This window comes from Lonchura striata, chromosome 1A (genome assembly GCF_050655825.1).
Source record: "Lonchura striata isolate lonStrDom1 chromosome 1A, ASM5065582v1, whole genome shotgun sequence".
NCBI lineage: Eukaryota > Metazoa > Chordata > Aves > Passeriformes > Estrildidae > Lonchura > Lonchura striata.
The window spans coordinates 61,228,746-61,250,125 of NC_140741.1; the positions used below are offsets into that span (position 1 = coordinate 61,228,746).

The following is a 21,380-nucleotide window of genomic DNA, read 5'->3' on the forward strand; positions in this document are numbered from 1 at the left end:
GAAACACATTTCTGTATTGGCAAAAATCCTAGCAGAGATGTGGTTCTTCCAGCACATGTTTTTGCCAGGATCCTTTATTTAGTTTTCATAGCCATAATAGGGCCTGGTGGCAAAATGATGTTTTTCCACCCTAGGAGGGTGTGCTATTACAGCTGTATCAGCCTGCATATTCTCCACAGTCCACAATCAAAGCAAAGTTCAGGAATTAATAGAAAGAAAAAACAATATATTCACTTGCCAATGAGATACTTAGCTACTTAATCCTTTCCCAGCTTTCCTCCTGGGAGCTGGCAGAAGCCTGGAGTGCACGAGGAAAGCTGTGCCAATCTAAAGCGGGGTGTGAGTGCACTCAAGTGTCTGCTGTGGGAGTCCATGCTGGTTCCTAGGGTCACTGCAGCTGTGCTGCCTGTTCTACTTCCCAATGTCCTGAGCTGAAAAGCTCCTGCAGGCTGAAGAAAAGGTCCCAAAAAGAAACCAAAAAAGGGGAAGGCGTTACAAGGAAAAAGAAATAAAAAACAAAAGCCAGAAAAAAGGGAGAGAAAGAGCAGGGAAGGGAATGAGGTGGTTTGGGTGAAAGGGAGTGCAGGGACTCTAACAAGCTCAGAGGGAAGGAGCTTAGAGTTGGAGTCAGCTGTGGGGCAGGCTTGGGCACCTGGGGGCAGTCAGAAACTGTTGCCAGGCTGCAGGGAGCTGGGGTTGGCACAGCTGGCTGGCTCGAAGCAGGGCTGAGGCCCAAGGAGTTTTCCTGCACAGACAAGACCAGAAGGGCCATCTGGCGAGGCCATTGCTGGCAGGAACTAGTCCTGCAGCTCCCTTGCAACTGCTGCCATCTTGTCCAACATGATCCTCCCTGTGTGTGCCCTGCACAGGACCCAGCACCTGCCAAACTTGCACACCCGCCTCCCTTCACCCCCAGCAGGGGGGATGCACAGCCCTGCACTCAGCAGTTTCGGAGCCTGATGTGCACACCTCAAGGCATGCAGCTGGCAAGCAGGGGCCCAGGGACTCCTGTTTTAGGAGAGCACTGCTGGCAGCATGCCCTGCTCCTACCCAGCATCCCACCCCCAGCATTTTTGCTGCTAACGTGAGAAAGTTTGGGCTGTTCGGGTTGTGGCATTGAGGGGCTGGTGACATATCCTGTGACCGTGGGAGGGCTGTGGGCCTGCTACTCCCGTACTCATGCTCCCATGGGGGCTGTCGAGGTGTGTGAGTCTGTGGCTGTTTGTGGGGACACTCCTTTGAGCCTGCTCCTGCTGAGGCAACCACAGCAAGCTGAACACCATCAACTAATGCAGCATCCTGGAATTCAATAACTAATGCCCCTTAACTAATGCAGCATCACTGGTCAGTGACATGAAATAGGTATGTGGGCTTTGCTTGCGGCGGCAAGCACCCACGTGTGGTACCAAGAGGCCTCTGCAAGCTGACAATTGTCATTGATAATAAAACTGCTCCTCACTAGCACTGGCAGGAGTTTCCAGAGCACCCTGGGCATAGAAGGGACGGCTTGTGAGGGCGGAGGCGGTGCCAGGGCTGGAGGCAATGCCGCCGGCAGCTCCCTGTGCTCAGCAGAAGGGACTCGAGGCTGCGAGGGGAGTGTCCGGCGGTGGGGCGAGAGGCGTGCGGGGATGGCTGGGCTGGGCTGGGCTGCTGCGGGACAGTGGCCTCTGGCGCAGGGAGCGGCGCCGAGGGCAGGACACAGCGGGGCTGGGTTACACCCTGGGCACAGCGGTTCCTTTTCCTTCTCCACACCCCGACTGCTGCCGTCTGCTGCCCGTGCATGTCGGGCGAACTGCAGTATCTGCTGCTTGCCGAGTAAAAGTTGTTCCTCGAGCTGTTGATTACGGTTAATTAGCATTAATTTTGCCTTAAGTGGATCCCAGTTGTGCTCGTTTTCTCCATCTCCTCCGGCCCCCCGGTGCCCTGGGCCCGTGGTGGGTGGGCGGGCGGGCGCGGAAGGAGGGAGGGGGCGGCCGGGGCGGCGGCGCCATCTTGTGGGCGAGGGCGCGGCCGCCGCCCGTGCCTGCCCGCCCCGCCGGACCGGGCCCGCGGTGCCCGGCTCGGCCGCCCGCAGGGGCCGGGCAGGGCTGACGGGACAAGAGCTAACCCCTGACGTGACCCGCTCCGCCCTGGCCTCGCGTCAGCCCCAGGCCCGGCCAGGTGGATGCTCTTCTGGGAGGCGTCACCCTGAGCAGGCAAAGCTCTCCCACCAGGCGAATTCCCGCTGGCCGCAGGAGCCAGTGAAGGAGAACGGGTGGGATTCGCCGCGAGGCCGAGGCACGGCTCTGAGAGTGCGTCAGGCCTGTGGTGGTAACTTAGTCCCTGGGAATCCTTCCAGCAGGTGAGCAGAGAAAAAAGCAGGAGTAGGTGATTTCTGAGGCAGACTTGTTTTGCTGATGAAAAGGATTTAGAGAACTGTCCCCTCCATTCCCCATGGTGGTGTCAACACCTCTAATTTTCTGTTTTCCCATCAAGTCACTGATAATTATCTTCCCTACAGCATTTCAGTGGTAGAAATGTAGTGAGGGCATTGGCAGCTTTTACCTCAGCATCATCCAGCCCTGCTGAGAGGCACTCCACACAACAGCAGTAAAAATGCTGGCAGGGGTACGGTCCTGCTCATGCTGGCTGTGCTATCGCTCCTGCTGCCAGACAGGGAGAAACTCTACGCCTTGGAGTCTGGGGTTAGATGAGTCAAAGAGATTGTGAATCCTCAGAGGTGCACGTGTTGCCACTGGCTGGCTTTCCAGCCATGGGGGTTTGAGCTCTGACAAGGCAGCAAACCCAGAGCTGCTGTGCTGGGGAATGCTCTGAAGCGCTCTGTGCAATCAGGCTCGCTGAGCTGCTGCAGCTTTTCTGTGTGCCAAGTGGTGTTTCTCTTTTGGATGGTTGTGGTGTTAAACGCTTCAGCAATAAAGAGGCTTTGTTGTGGTCTCTGCAGCATTGCTTTTGCCTTGGCTAGCAGCAGCCTTTTTGTTTGAATTAATGCTTTCCCTGGAGTTGGCTGTGGGGGCATGTGTGGGCTTGTGTGTGTGTGTGCCTTGACTTGTGGGTGTACATTGGACACAGCTGTGAACCGGCACTTCTGGTAGGTGCAGTACTTGCCCGAAGTTGTTGTTCAAGCCTTCCGGAACAACGTGCTTTTCCTCACTGTTGGGAATACTGGCCACTATTGTGGGCTTTTTAAAGTGCTTGAGTGAAATTAATATCCACTTTTCAATTACAAGCAGAAACTGCCTTGAATCTACCCAATCCTCTATTTAATTTCAGGAAGTGTCAGCATTCACTGCATCAAAAGAAGGACCAAGCCATACAGGTCCTGGGTGGTGAGTTTACAACTGGCCAGGCTGTTCTCATCATACTGTAGGGACTGGCTCACATGCACCAATGTACTGTATAATGCATGAATGAAGGTCATACAATGACCCATTCCTTTGGAGCTTCTTAATTTATTTCCTTTGGCACAGGTATCCTGGTTAGTTCCACCTAAGTTTTGGGGTGATCCATTCAGTCCTGCTACTGGCTGGTAATAGCAGCTCCCCAGCTTTTCCTCATCTTTCTTCCATTTATGTCTCCAGGGTTAAAACTCAGTTCAGAATCCCCAGACCAAATTGAATTAGAATTTAACATTCAAAGATTCAGGCTCCCTTTAGGCTCTAAGGAACAGAATGTCATCCTGTCTCGCAGTTAATAGCTGCTGGGTAGTCGTTTCAAAGCCATTTCTTTTCAGTGAGCTCTACCATAGCAAATCCCAGCAGTGAATGTATTTCTGGCCTGGCTGTGCCTTTAATCCCACAGCTGAGTTTTATGTGTGATCTCTTTTGAAATACTAGAATTTTTTTTTTTTTTAATTCCAGACAGCGATATTTCTAGGACTTGGTATTTTGAGTGGCAACAGGATTGTTTATAGGAAGAGAACAGAAAGGAGGGAAGGATGATGTTGACCTAGCAGCCCTACAAACCTACCACACTTAATCCACTTATCACCCTGAATTCCTGAAGCAGATAAATGCTGATAACAGTTAAAACACATCACTGGCAGGAGCAGCATGTTCTGTCCTCTAGAAATACATCAATACTGGAAATTACAAAGCTGTGTGCTACCATGGGGATGAGCATGATATAGGAGCTGAGGAAGCCTTCACTATTCAGTGGAGTTCTTCCACAGGAAGGTAGTGAGCCTCTGCTTCCTTCTCTCTCCCTGCCCCAAGTACCTTGAGATGCCGTTCAGGCCTGAGAAAGGCTTCTGAATACCATTGTGACCCCAGAGCCACAACTGCCTGATCTGTGCCTCCATATCTGAAATACCAAGTGGGCCCCAAGTGTCTTGTTACTGCTTTTGATTGTCCTTGCTGCTCAGCATTAAGACCTGTGAGGAGTGATTTCCAGCTGAGACCAGCCCCGTGCAGCTCACATCAGCATGTCTTGGGGAGAGGAGTTGGTTTTGGCTAATCTGAGCTAAACCTTCCCTGGAGGAGTGCAGCTGCTGCACCAGCCTTGCAGAGCCGCACAAAACCACTTTCTCCTCTCCCCATCTGTCAGGGCTCTCAGAGAGGTACTGGAGTCATCCCTGGGTGTCATGCAGCTACATGCCTCCCCCTGTGTCAAGACCCCTTCCTCCTGGGGGCCTGTCCCAGGTTGAACAGGAGGAAAAATGCTGTAAACCAAATGTTGTTCGGAGTAAACCTCATTCCTACAAAGTCTAGAGGCATAAAACACCTGATAGTGCTTTTGAATACGTGAAGCTTACAGGTTCATCTGCTGCCTTAGGTCTTTCCCCACATGACCATCCCCCACCTCTGCAGCACAGCACCCCATGTGAATAGGCACCCTTGAAGTTGCAGTAAAGTGCTTTCTTGTGGACAGTGCAAGAAGTGTGAAAGGAGGAAGCTGTCTAAAGAGAAGTGAAGACCTCTCACCCACTGAAGTTTTTATGAGTCAGATGCTGCTCAGCTGTTGCATTGCAGATGTCTTAGCTTTTCATTGAAAATCAAAGACTCTTCATGAGTATAGGCGGCAGGAGCCTCCCACAAAACGTGGTTTTTCTTTTTCAAAGGGCTCTCCTTAGATTTGCCTACAATAGATTACTTAAAGCTTGCCTACATTGTGAAGCTGATTCAGAGCCAGCATGGTGTAGATCTGAAACGGTCCAGCTGTTGGGATGAATTCGCTGTCTGGCTGTTCTCACTTTGTGGATGCGAGTGCCTTCCTCTCAAGGGACCTACTGGAGAAGTTGGCTGTAGAGGGCTGTTTTGTGGAGTCAGGGGTACAGTAGAGCCTTTGCTCTGTACAACTATTCATACGTGTACTGGTTTTCTGTGTTGAAGGCAAAACAGGTGATCCCATGCTTTGTGGAAGGTGACAGTTTGCTGCAAATGCATGTGATATTTTACAGTCATCAGGAAGCAAACTCTGTGTGTTGAAGTGCTTCTGGTTTAGTCTTTGGACACCCGCTAGTGGGTCTAACACCATCGTTGTTGTACAGAGAAGTCAACCCTGGTGTGGGGAGGAGTCTGACCAAAAAGCAGAAGAGGTTGTGTCTGCCAGGAACTGCTTGCCAAATGCAGTGTGTGTACAACTCGCCTGTCGCTTCGCAAACAGGAGGCGATCAACCAGCTGCCTTGGCATGACAATACCTGACAAACCCCCACCTCCTTTGCCTTTGGGATCTTTGTTTCTGGTTGGATTCTTACAGCCTTTGACCCCCCCATCATGATCCCAAATCTAAAAGTCATCTTCCTGTTTCTTTGGTTGCTTCAGTATGGAGGTAAACAAATATTTTCTTTTTAATTCCTTTTGTTTACTCTCATGTTTTGCATATTAGAGCAGTTCCAGCTGCTATCTTTTGCTAATTTCCAGAGATCCCCTCTAGGAATTTGCACGCTGCTGCTATTTCTGTCTTTTAAGCATTTCAAAGCTAAGAGAGTGAATTCTCAAGAAAGGGGGAACATGGGAGAAGGGTTAGATAACCTAAATAAAATGTCTTAGCTTTTTCCTTGGTATGTTCTTTTCAACCTAGTGGCTTCTGGGATAATATGAGAAGATGGATCTCTCCTCTCTTTTGTTACAGTAGTGCTTAGCTGTATCTTATATAGAAATTATATTCATGTGTGTTCCACTATGTAGAGATGACGAGAAGGATGATGAATGATTTGAAAAATATGGCCCAGAATAAAACACTTGAGTTATCACTCCCACAGTGTCTGCAGGATTTTGTTACTACCTTTCCATAATATTGTAACTAGTGTACACAGGCCTGAGCATGTCCCTGAGGACTGTACTGTATCTCAGTTGCTTTTACAGCCAAGAACCTTTCTCTGGCATTGTAACCTAAGCTCTTCTTTATTGTCAAGCTGTTGTCCCTGGCTATGTGATCTGTAGAGAATTTTTCTTAACATATGGTACTTCCCAGCAGTCTTTTCTGGGCAGTAGCTGTGCCCCCTCTCCATTGTTGTCCCCCACCACAAATCCTCAGCGCTCAGCACTCAGCAGTGCTAAGCCTGAATTGACTTTTCCAATGCCAGCTCCCGCTGTGCTGAGGTGACGCTGCCGTTGTGATGCAGCGTTAGTCCATGGTGACAGAAAAGCAAGCCTGGCTGTGCTCTGGGACAGCTTTAATACCTTGTTATGAGCCTGTTCATAGATGCAGAACTCCAGGGAATCCCATCAAAAGCATAAATGGAAAAGCCTGCCCATCCCCTACTTTCTCTCTCTAGCCTTTTTTCCCTCTTCTCTTTTCATGTCTCTGAAAGAATCCTTCATTTTGTGAGTAGACTTATAAGTTTCCAGTTCCCTTTCTCAAAGAGCCTCCTCTTAAGTTGCTTTATATGTGGTGTTATATCAGCTGACAAATAAATAGATCCAGAGACTGCCTGATATCAAACCCAGATTTGGCTGGGAACCAAAGAAGTCCTGTACCCCAGCTTCCTTACTAGCCTGTGGCTGACTCTTATGTTCTTTTCTTCTTATTAAACAAAACAGCGAGTGAACTGTGGTGTGGTTCCTCATCTTATTTGTCCCTTCTTTTAACTTCTGATATAATTGTCTATTGAGTTACACTGATAGATCACTTTAAACTGCCATGTATGTATTAGGAGGAAGCATATGAAGGGCCTGCTCTCATCTCTGCCTAAGATACTGTTATGTATGAACACTTAAGATCTGCAGATAGTTCCTGTAACTAACATTGAGGTTTGTGCTTTGCTCCCATTTTAGAGCAGCAAAGGTTTGGAGTGATTTATTTATTTCTCACGGCCTTGGTGCTGGCCCCTATGTGGAATATGCCACCTCCTTCCTCACTTGCTTTTCAGAAATATACAGTCCCACTGATAACACTTGCTTGCATACAACACCTTCGCTGCCCCAGAGCCATCACACAGCCCCATGTAGATTCCCAAGGTTTATACTCAGGAGATGTCCAGCTAGCATTTATCTTGGAAAATTGCTTTCTATTCACCTGCTGTAAATATGTCCATACACCACTGCAAAATCAGTTCACTTCCTGCTTAATTTCCTGTCTTTCTGTGTGCTGCTGTTGTATGGAGGAGCTCACAAGAGAAAAGGGGAAGCCTGTGAATGCAGCAGGCTATCATGGATCAGACAGCAATTACCCAAGAGAGGTGGCAGATCACACAGGGCACATGCTCTGAATCACTCAGCTTCTGACAAGGGCCAACACTGCATGCTACAGGCATGCTTCCTGGTGTATGGTTATTTTCAGAGTGATCCTGTCTTTGGGGCAGCTGTCCTCTCCTTACTAAAAGTGAGGTTAGGTTTCTGCTAACAGTTATTACCCTTACAGGAGGAAATGTCGATGTACAGCAGAAACCTCCAATCCAGGTTGCCTTGCTCAAGGAAGGAATATCCATTCCCTGTAAAGTCATCTTCCCTTACATGCCGAAGTACACCAAATTTTCAATCTCCTATTACTGGATTAATTCACTGGATCAGAAGACATCTATCTATAGTAGGTTGGAAAACGTAGTCATTCCTTCTGGAGAAGAGAATAAGACTGCTGCCTTATCTTATGACTACAGAATCATGCCACTTGAAAACACCTCTTCTACTGGCACGTATTACTGCAAGGTCATATGGAATGATATCCAAAAAATGGGAAAGGGAGTGTTTGTCCTTATTAGAGGTAAGTGAACAACCAGAAAGGAAGGTCAGGAGGTTAAAAATCAGCTGTATCTGGCTATGGAAACCTGATCTTTGCTCTTTTTCTCTATCCACACATGCTGTGAAGTGAGGTAGGAATAATGCTTTATGCCTAATACTAATTGCCATCAGAGTTGAAATGCACTTGGCACAGGTGTTCTGTTGTTCCCAATGTATAGATGGGAACATGAAGAGGCAGTAATTTATATCTGCCCTGCCACATGGGAATCTGGATCTATTCAGGGAGCCTGGGCACTGGGTCAGACAGTGCTTTTAGGTGTCAGTGTTCAGGAGACAGCGTGGTTTCAGCGGTGTGACAGAGGCAGCTGATAAGGGTGCTTGCTGTTATCACATGTACAGGTTCAGCATTCTCAGTTTTAGGGACTCACAAACAGGTTATGGCCTCACTGACATGCCTCCCTCTTTTCCATTTGGTACAGGGAGTTGGTTGGTCTGTTAATGAGCACACTAGAAAGCACTGGAAAGCTTGATGCAATGTAAGAGGAATGTTAAAGAAAAGTGATAAGGATGTGCATGCTGCTGACTGGCTGGATGTGCATTAATGACTGTTGGATATCAAGAAATTGTTAATGTAAATGCAAAGAGCTGTGATGAAGTAACTTTGTGACACTGGTCAGAGGATGCCTAGAGTACTCATCCTCCCAGTTCGTGTGACCTGTGTGCATTCCAACATCTGTCTTTTTGCTCCTATCACAAAAGACCTTTGCCAGCCTCTATCTACCAAATTTCTTGTCTCATATCACCTCTATCTATGAAGTGGAGCTGCTTATACCTTGCATCTTCTGTGTGATTCTGCAGCTGCACCCTGCTCTCTGTTCAGAGTATGTTTTGAAGGGTGTGTGCATTTCTGCCACCATATTCTGTATCTCCTGTATTTTAGTTTTCTCAAGGCTTTTTCCAGGATTAAAAATACAGCAGGGCTGTAGTTTCCACTCACACTGTGAACTTTTTGCCTTCTTTCTTACAGATACGGGATATATAAATACCTCTTATGAGTGGGAAATCCTCATTACCCTTACTGTTCTTCTTGCTGTATTGAGCATCACTGCAACAGCTTTGCTTCTGTGGAAAAGAAAGGCAAGTAATAACCAAATAAAAAGTAATACCTGATGTATTCTAGGAATTAATTCCATTTACTTCTAACTGAGCTGAATTGGAAGTCTCCATGCTGGGTGTCTGATGCAGTTTATTTTCTTAAGTTCAGTTTTTCTGAGAAGAAAAGATGATAGGAAAGACAAAACCAGTAAGTGATTTGCCCATTAAAGAAATTCTGGCAATCATTTTGACTACACCATGCTCTGCTTTAGGGCAAGGATTTGACACAGGGTAAGAAGGCACACTAGCAGTGTGCTGGCTGTGAAAATATTCAAGGAGATGTGGCCTTGTGCTGGGATTTTGGAAAATTGCAGTCTGCGCATACTCAGTCATGCCTTATGTCAATTTACCAGTTCAATTGTCTAAAACCCCTGTTAAGGGGCCAGTTAGACAAGTAATGTCCTGTGCACTCAAGCAAATCTTTTACAACCCTGATAGGACTTTCCCTATTTCTAATCCTCTTTCAAGATGGAGGTTACTCTATCAAAGAAACTGCAGCTGCATTCCTGAGCTTGGGTACCACAGCAAAAAAACTCTGTACTGTGATGGGGATGGGGACCAAAGCCTTGGACATCTGTTTGGCAGAGAAAACATTAAGAGACAGAGTGAGAGGGGAAGGTCAGGACAGGAATCGCAAAGAATCCTGTGTGAAAATTACAAAAAACTAGGGAAAAAAAAAAAAAGAAAAAAAGATAAAGGGACAAGGATTGGACTATACAATCTCAGGGACACCTTCCATTATCAGTGGTTCTGTGAGGCTGGAAGAATGAGCGTCTGGGGAGAAACTGGGACTGGAATCTGGAGTGAAGAAGCACTAGAAGGGTGTTAAGACTGGATAGCCAGAGCCCCTTGGGTGAGCAGACTAGTGTCCCAGGTTGGGACTTCCTGGGTAAGGAAGGGGAATCTAGGAAGCTGAGAGCAAAGGGGATGCCAAAAGAGGGGAAGAAAGGATTTGAAGAGTGAGAGAAGAAAAGCCAAAAGCAGAGCTAGAAGATCTGGATGAGATGGACCCTATGGAGAAACCATCTGTAGTAATGATACTGGAATCCCTGTTGTTTGGGGAAAACAACTGCTTCTAGTACTGCCACCCCTCAGATGTTCCAATAGCATAATCTGCATTCTTCCAGAGATCTCCAGACTGGCTTAAAAATACCCTTACATCTTCTAGAATGGAATTTGGGATTGTTGGTTTCTAGGTAGAGTATGCCCCATAATTCCTTGAAGCTGCTCTCCGCCACCACAACAGCAGACTCTCTGCATGCTCTTTTATGTGGAGGCTGTGCTGCGTGTACAGTCCTTCGACTCCGAAGAGGATCAGGTTTCAGCACACACAGTCAGAGATCATGAGGCTGAAAACAGAACAGCAGCAGTTGGCAGCCTGGCTAATCTCGTGAGACTTACCTTGCAGGCAGTCTGATGTGGGGGAAGGAGTGTAAGAGGCAAAGGGAGTCAGCTAGAGACAGGCCCCCATCTCTGCCTAGAGTGTCTCTGTGGGGGTGAGATGGGGAGGCACTGTCATGACTCACCAATTGGCATCTCTGGGTTTTGAGGTGGGCCAGTGAATCTCAGACTTATGGCCTCTCCTTGGGGTCTGAAGAGATTGTGCAGTCATTACATTTGCCCTCCTGCAGAACACAGCCCATATTTCTCACCACAGCTTGCTCAGACCTGCTGGTTTAAAAATGTTTATCTTTAAGAGAAGCTATTTAGCATCCTCCTTAGTTACTAATGGACTGGAAAGCAGTTTGTCGTTTTCATGTGATGTGAATATAATCATCCCACTTCTTTCTGAATTAGAACAGAGATACTTAGCAAAGCCTTCTGCTTTTTCTGCCTCTTCTCTTGCTTGCTGAGCAGGGCTAACCCGTATGTGTGTGAATGGAATGTGTTCAAGGACAACTCATCTGATGCAAGAAACATTCAGACGAAAGGACCTTCTTCTTTCAACTCTATGCTGGACTTGTTCATCACTTACTAGATGTCACCATTAATGGTTGTTTGATGATCTTCTGTAGACTCTCTGTATTAGGAAAAGCTTACTTGCCAAATCCTGATAAAAGTAATTGCATTTTGCCTCTCTGAAATTCCTCTCTGCACTATGACCAGTGCCCTGCTTTAGCATTGTTTTGTGCTGCTCAATATTTACACCTTTCAGCTAGTAAGGTTTCTGTGGTGAAAGTTCTTTATATGTACACACAAAGCCCAGTTCTCCTTTCCAGTGTAAGTCACTAGATTCTACACTTAACCATGTAGTGAGGAAAGTAACCAGCACGTGTTGTACAAACACTGCCAACACTCTTCCTTGTGGAAGGATTCAGGAGGTGTGCAAACAGCTGGCTTCAATATGACATTGATATTAATTTTAGCTTTGGGGAGGGACATGTGGTTTTCTCCAAATGTGTCATTTGGTGTCTTGTACTGAGCAGGTGTTGTGCCCTAGAAGGAACCAGCCAAATATCCTGAGACAGAAGGTGGAAACACAGCTCCCTTCAGCCAGCCCACCACCACTACCACCTCCTGTCTATGATGTGAGTACCAGAATCACCCTTCATCTCTTCTTCCACATCACGGTACAACCCTTCCTTTCCCTGCCATAGTAGAGACAATGTCATGATGTGAATCATAAGCAATACCTTCATACCAGCCTGGTCTTGGTGACCTTGCCCTGCTTAGCTTTTCTCAGGACTCGGTGTGTCTCCATCCCAGTCCCAGTCACGGCCTCCTCAGTGCCCAAGCCTTGCCCCATGACCTGCTGAGCAGCACCTTTCCCTCTGCCGGTGGCACAGAGCAGCAAGTGTGGGGCCAGGGAGGGTTCCTGGTGGAAGAGGTAGAAGGGTCTCCAAAAGTCAGGAAGGAAGAAGGACTCTCAGCCCCACTTTGTACTGCAGAGTGTCATGAGGGCATGCCCTTCCCATCTGGAGAATGATGCCTCAGGAAAGGGGCAGAGACATGATGCCCTGACCAACCCCAGCTGTTTTCATCTCTGCTGTGTCACCTTCACTGGTGTCAGTGTCACAGACCAGTGAAGTCCTGAGCAGACACACTAGCTAGCAGGGGGAAATGGGCAAGAAGAAAGTAAAGAGTTTATTTTTTTAAGCATTTCTCTTTTCATTGTATAGGATCTCCTTTTCCATTTCCCAAACTGCTCCCACTCCTTGAGTCCAGTAGCTGCAGTGTCATAGGTAGTAGGATTGAAGTGACTTCCCTGAAATGTCAGACCTAGACCTCAGCTACCTCAAGTAACCATGATTCCTAATCCCATTTACAACCTGTTGTCCAGCTCCATTTTATATGGATTCCTTTCTCTCTTTTTACTCCCATGGGATGGCTGCTCCACTAAGGGAAGGGTTTGTTGTTTTTGTTTTTTTATTTGTGACCTGTGGGACCAACGAGGAAGAATAAAATGAAATTAGTAGAGAAGGATGTTGACTGAATATTAGGAAACGTTTCTGTCTGTGAGGTCTATAAGGGCTGGAAAAGTCTCTCCAAGGACAACCTGTGAGCTTTGCTGCATTAAAACTAAATCATTTAGACTAAACAAAGTGAAGCTCTGAAGAATGTACTACAGAGAGGAGCAAAGTTCTGCCAGGGAGGCAGGAGACCTGATCAGTGGCAGATACCTACAAGAGGATGGGCCTGCCCCTTCTCATTCTTACTCTGGGTGGGGAGGGGGGCACCATTTTGTGCCCCTTTAATTTTTGGAGTTGCAGTTTAAAAGAGAGCACTGTGTATTGTATGTGATATGTTTATTCTGGGCAAAAGGCAATGCTTTGGTAAAGGAGGTTGTAGGTTATAAACCTTTTCATTTGTATCAAGTAATTTCTTTCTAATTCAGGCTTATAAAAATCCGAATGGGTAGTTTCCTGCTGAAGTGGATGATTTCTGCAAGGAGACAAAAAAAAAATCAAATCCATTTCTCGCTCAGTCGGCCTCGTCATGCATCCTTAGCTCCATCTTAATTACATGTTTCATCATGTTATTCTGTTCAGGCTCCACTTACAGCAAGCCAGCAGAGCCAGCCTTAGGCACAGGCAATCCCAGGAGCTGGCTGAGCCCCTGTGCTTGCAGGAGCCCTATGGACCTGGCCCAAGACGCCTTCCTGTGAAGCCTGTTAACCACACACCAGCTGTTCAGGGCTCCTGGCCAGCCCGGTGTGCAGGGCAGGTGGCTTGGCCCTCTTTGGCAGGGCTGCAAAGAGCCTGGGACCATCTCCTGCATGCTGGGGTGTATGAGTCTGCCCATGGGAGTTTCCTGTTGTTGAGAGCAGGGCTGTGATGTGGAAAGCAGCGAGCACAGCCTTGCAAGGCATAATGGGCACAGGAGGAGAGAGGGTGGGAGCCCTGGGATTGAAACTTGCATTGGATGGGCCCTCAGGACAGATGAAGGGGATAGAAAGTTGACAAACCTTATTTCTTTTGAATAATAAATCTGGTGCCCCACAGCTCAATTTTGTTGGGACTCTGCATGGTGTAAAATCAGCCCTGCAAACTGTTTGAAACTGAGTTGTGAAAATCTATTGGTGGGTGTTGAACTCAGTGCTTAATTCATGGGGATGGGAAAAATCTTTGATCAGCATTGGGGTAATCTAAGGCAAGGAAAAAAAGGAAGAACAAGTGAGAAGTAACTCCCAGTGATGACATAAAGAAGGAAGTCAGAGATCAGGGGCTAGACAGGAGGGCAGCACATGCTAGCTATGCTATCTGGTCAGGAAAGCAAGAGGTTGGAGTTTGGAGAAAGGTGAGGCTAGAGAAGTGCAGTGTCCTTGCAGGTCTGAAGCTGGGAGCAGAAGCAAGAGGACGCAGCACTGGACATCAAAGTAACAGATGCTGTTGGAACTGGCTGGCACAACTCATTAAATGCTCTGTGTTATCCTACATGGTAGCAAGGCTTATCACTGGTGTGGGAAGAGTCCTAACACGCCTTCTGCAAAGCTGTCCTACTGAACATTTCTAGGAGAAAATACCTTCCCCAGTGGCTCTTCCATGTGCCACTATGTATTTTGTGGTCCCTGGTGGGGGGTATGCAGTGAAAAGCATACAAGGTAGCAAAAAGGCTGGTAATAAGGGGGCAGCTGGGAACCCACTTTGTTCTCTCTACACTGCCTTCCTTGACCTCTCTGTCCTCCTACAGTTGTAGAGTAGCTCTACCTCACTGCACTGCCCAGAACCAAACCTGTATATCCTCTGACTTCCAGCTTAGCTGCTCAGTTAATGAGCAGCTTGGAAATAACAATCTGAGGGACTTGCCTCATCTGGTTTACACTTCAAACAAGCCTTTTTAAGCAGCAAACAGAGCTCCTGCAGTGCAGGTGCAGTTAGGTTCCAGAGCACAGGAGATTTTCCAGGTGTGAGGGAGACAGGAGGCTGCTCAGGGATAGGAAAGCATCTGTCAGCAGGGAAGAAAGTGGCCTGTGTGCCTTCACTGTGACTGTAGCAGGTGATCAGTGACCAAGTAAAAGTAATTAACTTGCAAATGGTGGCTGGAGACACCAGCTCTCCAACTGACCAGAAAAAGACCAGCATTGTTAACAGCCTGCATGGGAAGAAGGCATGTGGAAGGAAGGGAATCTTTTCTGTCAGTTAAACACCTTACTTGCAAGTAGCTTCAGAGTGGAGTAGAGAAAGAGGCTGCCTGTCCTGCCAAGGGGATATGGAGCCAGGCTTCTGGAAGCTCAGCACACAAGACTATGTCCTCACTGTGAGTATCACAAAGGGAATTGAAAATGAGTGTGGGGAAGTAGAATTTTCTGTGTGCACATGTGCATGTGCAAATGGTGGGAGTCTGAGTAGGCAAAGCAGGTTTTTGGGAGCAGGAAGCAGACAGGTGAAATAATCTGGCTTTTTCCAGAGTAGCAGTGGGAATGTGAGAGCCATTCACTGTGGCCAACTCATGTCGTAGTGCCTGTTTATTCTAAGACTCACTCCCCAGTGCTGCTTCTGTATCTTCTGTCCCTGTTCAAAGCACTGTCCTGCTGGCCATGGCTGAGAGTTTGCAACTCTGCATGAAATTATGAGGGTTCAAGTAATTGGCAGCCCCCAATGAAGCCTCCATGTTTTACTCATCCTTCTCACTGCATTACAGGGTGTCTTGCTCTCTCCACTAATACCATCTGCCCCTCTTGCTGCCAGAGCTCCTCCCATCTTCCTGTTGCCAGAGAAACAGCCACCTTGGCAACCTGCTGTCATCCTTGAAACACACATGGAAAAGTCCTCATGATTGTTATGTTTGATCCTTCAGGCAGATCTGGAATATCACTCAAACTGACATGCATCTCCTGTGACACAATTACTTGGGGGACAACGAGTGCATATACATGCAGGGGGTGTGTGTGTTTCTCTGTAGCTGAGTGGGACCATGTTTGAGGGCCTGGGAGCATATGGATTTTTTTTATTATTCTTTGTTTACTCAAAGAAGAAAGGAGAGTTCTGGCTTGAAAAAAAACCCAACAAACTATAAACAGAATTGTGTTCATTTAAACACAATAAGCAGATATTGTGTTCATTTTCGACAGCTTCTGTGCTTCAGGACCCCCAGCGTCTCCTGTTGTCTCACCTTTGTCCCCAGAATAATCATGAACAAGAACTTGTGGTTGTCAGGCACCTAAACAGTCTTGGGTGGTGCAGAGCACTGCCTCTTACCTGTGGTCACCCTGGTGCACAACTTTACATTCTGGCACAATTTTGGAGCAGAGGAAGGCAGGGTCATTGGCATTCTTCTCCACTGCCTTACACAGGGTAGGCCACATCAAGGCCTGTCTCTGTAAGCCTGAAAAAACGATGATGCAGCTGCACTGTAGGGACTTCAGGGGAAAAGGATTTTCTTTTGCCCAAGTTTGCCCAAGTTAAGGTCAGGAACTTAAAAATTTTAGAGATGGCAGGGGTCCCTAAAAAATGTCAGGCATGATATGGGGAGCAACCCAGTGGGTAATTAGTTTTTTTAAACCTAAGTATTTGATTTGACGCCTTCTCTCTCTCTCTGTGCAGAGCCTGGATGTGCAGCAAGTTGATGTCTATTCTAGCCTCGAGAACAACACAAACAACCCATCACACAGAAAGAATCCTCCAAGGAAGGTAAGGGCCAGGGTCATGTTCTTGGAAAGTTCCCATATGCCCTGGGCACCTGGGGGAAGAAACCCCACATAGTCTCACGACCTAGCAGGCAGTAAATGTGTTTGCAGTCCCACCAAAAGGGGAAAATGAGATGTGGCATGCACTCAGAAGCTGGGCTGCACATGTAGCCTCTCTTCTCTCTTTCAGCAGAACCCTGGCCCCTGCAGCTCTACCACTTTTGGCGCTCACAGTTTTGTGCAGATGTTTTGCTGTATGACGTGTGCTGAAAGGCACTGAGGGGTTTGGCATCACTGCTCCCTCTGAACAAGATGGGCATTCATGGAAAGTTGGGAAGGTGCTGGTCCTGTTATTGCCCCTTCCAGATTATTTAGGCAGCTGAGACATTCTCTGGGCTGAAGGAAACTGTGCACCAACAGCAAACCCTGAACACAACTTTCCTCTCACCAGCATTAAGCACCTGAGAGCCATTTCATGGTAGCAGAAGCTAAGATGGTTTGGGCAGAGGCTGGGCTTGTACAATCTCTGCTGTCAGCTCTGGTGCTCAAGAAAAGGCAGTTGTGGGTATTTTGTGGACTTGGATCTTCTTGTTGGGCTGAGAATGATGAGAGACAAGGAACTAAATTCCCTCATAGTGAAAATGGAAGCAACTAGGAATATGCAGGTGTAAATCAGTTGTGGGGGCCACATGAAGCAGATCAGAGGCTCACACAGCCTTCTACCCTGCCTTTGGTAGGCATCAGCTCTTTCATATGGATAAAACTTGCACCAGGCACCCCAGGAAACATTTCCTTCCTGTCCTCAGAACCTAATTTTTCTTTTCTTCTCAAGACCTGTTATCTGCTTAAAAAAATATATCCTCTTCCAATGCTAGTAGATGTTCCTGGAAAACATCTGCTGCTCTCTCCTATTAATGTTCTGTTGGGGAGAGTTTCCTCGGTTGCACCAGCCTTCTCTTTCATGAAGGACATGTGTCCGAGATGTTTTCACAACTCCCACATTTTAGGAAAAGGTGGTCTAAAATCAAGCAGCCCCCTTTGTGTCAGAGCTATTTGTTGTGTTATCTGGTCCCAATGGCCACTGGCCTCCTGCAGTTACTGCTGTGTCACCACCATGGCAGTAGTAGCAATAGCAGTGGCAGGTTCCTGATTATTGAGGGGAAGGATGGGTTGATCTATTTGGGCTTGTCTTATATGGTGCACTGGAAAAGACAGCATCCCTGCATTTGTGTTTTGCTGCATTTTGAATTATTTGGATAGGGGCTCTCTTTCTGATCCTGTTTGTTTTTCTGTATACCTTTACCAGCTGCTCCCTCTGAAATGATTCAGTCTGGATGGTAAGATGAAGTATGTGTGGGGTTTTTCCCTACAAGAGAGCTGTCTAGGCTGTGCTGATTTACTTGTGTGTGGCCCACACCATTCAACTGCTGCTTGGAGGGACAGAGGGTCTGTAAAACAGAGCAGCAACAAAGCAACAGCAGAGGAACATCTGTGTGTGAATGGGTCTGGCACTGTCAGCCTTGGCCAGGGTGGAGTAGAGGTCAAAGCAGAGATGGGAGAAAGAGAGGAGAAGAAAGCAGAGAGGGGATGGGATGAACCCTCACACTGTGAGCAGACAGCAAGTGTCCTCAGTTCTTGTGCTGGTCTGGAGGAAGGGAAGTGTCAGTGGCATGGATCCCATGAGCTCAGCACTGGAGAGTTTGCACTATCTACTATGGTTGGAAGCAGTTTGATCAGCTTTCCTCAGTCATCCTGGGCTGTGACCACTTGAGATACTTATCCTCCAGCTGTCTTTGCCAGAATATAGGAGGATGTTTTCCGTAAGAGTGAGACTTATGGGTCAGTGGGTTTGGCCTGTGAGTGGGAGCTGAGATTGCTGAACTCAGTGTGCTTCAGAGGGTCCAGCCCAACTCTTGCTGCGGGAGGCTGCACAATTGAGGGGAAGCTGTAAAGGGAAGTAGGGCAGAAAGCCTCAGGAAAAAAGCATTTGCATGCTGTCACTCTAGCCCAGTTTGGATAGCAAGGGGTTAATCCCGCATGCTTTGGGGGTGCCTCCACTCAGCACTTTTGTAGTGTTTCCCTTTGGTGGTGGCAACAGAGAAAATGCTAGTGTAGGTAGGGCTTAGTTCAGCCGGTGGCATTTTAGCTGCTTGCTGTGTAACCTTGCTTACAGCAGGCCTGTGCCACACAGCACTTAAAATATCAGTCTGTCAGCGCCTTGTCTACACAAGGAACGGTCGTGAGGAATAGACTCGACTGTTGAAGAAACAGGATTGAGGAGGTCAGGGAATTCCTCCTTCACAGAATCCCAAGTGATTTATTTTCTTACTGAGTCCAATTTCCCCTCCCCTCCCTGTCTGACAGTTTTTTTGGGGAAGAGTGACTAGTAAAGGAGGCATCTTTATCCCTTGGGCTGGATTAGTCACTTTAGTCTCTGGTGGAGCAGCATTTCTCACTGTAGTGGCTTCTGTTTCAGCAGATCACTTATAGCCATTTCTAACAGAACGTCTGCTTATTAAGAATTAATTAATCATCTTTTGAATAATTTCCCTTCATTTCTTTTTTCTCCTTTTCATCATTCTGCAGACACCTAAGAAGCAAGAAACTCTAGAAGAATCCTCTGATACATTGTATGAGAATATCTAACAGGGAAGATTCCTGACCCTATGTGGACCAGACATCTTTCTGTATGGCAGAGCTACTCTTTTACATCCCTGATGAGATGCAGATACATGGAGAGATCCACACTGACTTCAGAGCACAACCACGAGGGAATTGTGAGCCCCTTGTCCCTTCTAAACTGCCCTTCATTAACAACAGAATATATCTGTTAAAATCCCTCGGGGCTCAGTCTGCATTGATGCAACAAGGCTATTTTGCAGCAAAGTTGTTTGATGCAAAAGAAAAGCTGCTTTTGTCAAGCACTTATTCTGGGAATGGGCAATCTGTGAAGGTTTCTCTCACCTGCCTCAGCTGAAATACTTTACTGTTGATCCTCTGCAAGTGGCAGGACAATCCAGAGATTTCCCTGCTTGCTGGTTTGATGTTCCGATCCTGACCTGCAGCCGCCCATCTGACTCTGTGCTTGCGGCTTTGCCGAAATGGCCAACAGGACTTCATGCATAGTTTAATCAGATCCAAGCATCCAGCTGCCCATTTCCCTTTCTCAGGAACCCCAGAGCAGACAGGCTTTCTGATAATCTGCTAATCCCATCAAGTAGTCACAGATGCCTACTGCGACCTTCCTCGGGTGACTCAAATCAGTGCCTCTAAGAAAATGCTTCCTCTTCAGCAATATCAGCAGTACACTGTAAGGGCTGGATGCGCTGACCGAGATAAAGGTGGAGAAAAGGAACACAGAGAAATATCCCTTCCTGACAACCTGTCTCAGTGACAGCGCCCATTCCAGAACAGGAAAGAGGAACAAGGAGGTGGGAATGTGAGGAAGCTCCCTTGCTGGGGCTGCATAAAGCCAGGCGGGTCTGGGGCCAGGCTCCAGCATGCAGAAGTCCAGAGGGAGCTCACCAGTTTCCTTTTCTTCTTGGCAGTGGGCATTGTTATCGCTTGGGATTTTGAGCCTCTGTGGGAGCAGGCATGGTACCTCTGCCCCACCAAAAAAAATCGGTTTGCCTTTGTTTCAGCTGGCTGTTGTAGAGATTATAAAGCTCCTTTACCCGCCCCCCCCCCCCCCCCGCCATACATTATTGGCCAAGGAGATCAGTTCTGAAAGGGGGTAGGAGGAGGGAGGCCTTAGAAGTGAATTTACTAACCAAGTTCTTTCTCCCTTGTCAGCTGGAACTTGCCTACCATTTGTGCTGATGCATATTCTGGTTCTGATAGGAAAGAAGTTACATTAAATAGCTGTATAAGATGATCAAACCAGCAGATCAAAAAGCTGAGGCTGTTTTATCTCATATTAAAAAACAACAACGAAATAACAACCAAATAAAACCAACCCAAAATAAGAATATGCAGGATAACTTGAGAGGAATTGTAGAAACTTCTTTAAAGAAGAAGATCAAATTAAAATTGAGCTCCAGGGTCATAGGACCCTCTCTAGCTGAAGATAATGTTGCTATGTATCAGAGATAGAGGCTGTGGAAAATGTCTCCGGGGCCTCCAACCTTCCTATACTATGTTTAAAGAGATAATCCGCTTATTGCTTTGCTCTTTTTATTAGAAAAGATTTCAAACATGCAATTTGGACTTTCTTTAACCACAGAAAAATGCTTTTTCTCTTCCCAGCACTGAGGAATTCATTTCAGAAAATGCAATGGATGGACAGTGTGTCTTATTAGATCCATTTATAATTTGTTAAGTGATCACAACAATTATAAATATTTTTGAAGTAAAAAGTTTTACATTTTACTAATATGACCAGGAAAAATTTGTGTTCACAGAAGAATTTACAGAGGATTGTACAGGTATAATAATTTCTTTCCATAACAAATTTGAAGAAATGATGAGATGAATTATAAATATGTTGCAGTATGGCAATAAAATATTTAGCAGATGCTGGTGGATTAGATGAAAAGTAAAAACTTTCAAAACAATGATGCTTAGGCTTTGTGTTTTGTTTTTTAAATTTTATAGATGTTAAAAATACTGGATGCTACTGGAAATTTCCTGGCAAGGATCTCTTTTTGCAGTGAGCTGATTTGTCTTGAGTTTCTGGTACCTTTTTAAGTAGTGTGTTTCTTACATTTATGCCTGAACAATTCTATATATTAAAAAAGCTGAAGCTGTTTAAAATAAACCATGAGAGAAAGAACAGTATTTGGAATTGAAAATGCTATTCTAGAACAGTCAGTGCTAAAGTAATGAAAGAATCATACCAGATTTGATCAATAAAATGAAAAGTAAAAATTTCTAAGAAACACTGGCAAATGTGAGGATTTGGGCTGTGTGCCAAACTTTGTCTAAATTGGGGTGTGGGTTGCTGTGTTGATTTCAATGGCTTTTAGGTTGGCCCTGTGAGGAAGGCTAAAAGGCTGCTGCATGAGAAAAAGGAAGTTTGAATCTATGAAGCCACAGTCTCAAA

General features: G+C 46.6%; 1 protein-coding gene across 2 annotated transcripts; it reads left to right on the forward strand.

The window, feature by feature from the left end:
- Nucleotides 1-1,999: 1,999 nt before the first annotated feature.
- NFAM1 (NFAT activating protein with ITAM motif 1) lies at nt 2,000-20,892 on the forward strand. 2 transcript variants are annotated; one of them, XM_085569904.1, is made up of 6 exons: nt 2,000-2,341; nt 7,802-8,140; nt 9,146-9,255; nt 11,700-11,801; nt 16,257-16,343; nt 18,926-20,892. In XM_085569904.1, exons 2-6 carry the CDS (start codon nt 7,894-7,896, stop codon nt 18,983-18,985), a joined length of 606 nt encoding a protein of 201 aa, XP_085426030.1. In that variant the 5' UTR covers nt 2,000-2,341; nt 7,802-7,893; the 3' UTR covers nt 18,986-20,892. The 2 variants fall into 2 exon arrangements, with proteins under 2 accessions (XP_085426030.1, XP_031363150.2); XM_031507290.3 differs by lacking the exon at nt 2,000-2,341 and adding an exon at nt 3,346-5,767.
- Nucleotides 20,893-21,380: the final 488 nt, after the last annotated feature.

What these genes read in the sequence shown, in the direction of transcription:
- NFAM1 (XM_031507290.3), top strand. Translation starts at nt 5,713, where the DNA reads ATGATCCCAAATCTAAAAGTCATCTTCCTGTTTCTTTGGTTGCTTCAG. An exon ending in TTGGTTGCTTCAGTATGGAG is followed by an intron (nt 5,768 to 7,801) that starts GTAAACAAATAT and finishes TTACCCTTACAG; the next exon opens with GAGGAAATGTCGATGTACAG. An exon ending in TGCTTCTGTGGAAAAGAAAG is followed by an intron (nt 9,256 to 11,699) that starts GCAAGTAATAAC and finishes TGTACTGAGCAG; the next exon opens with GTGTTGTGCCCTAGAAGGAA.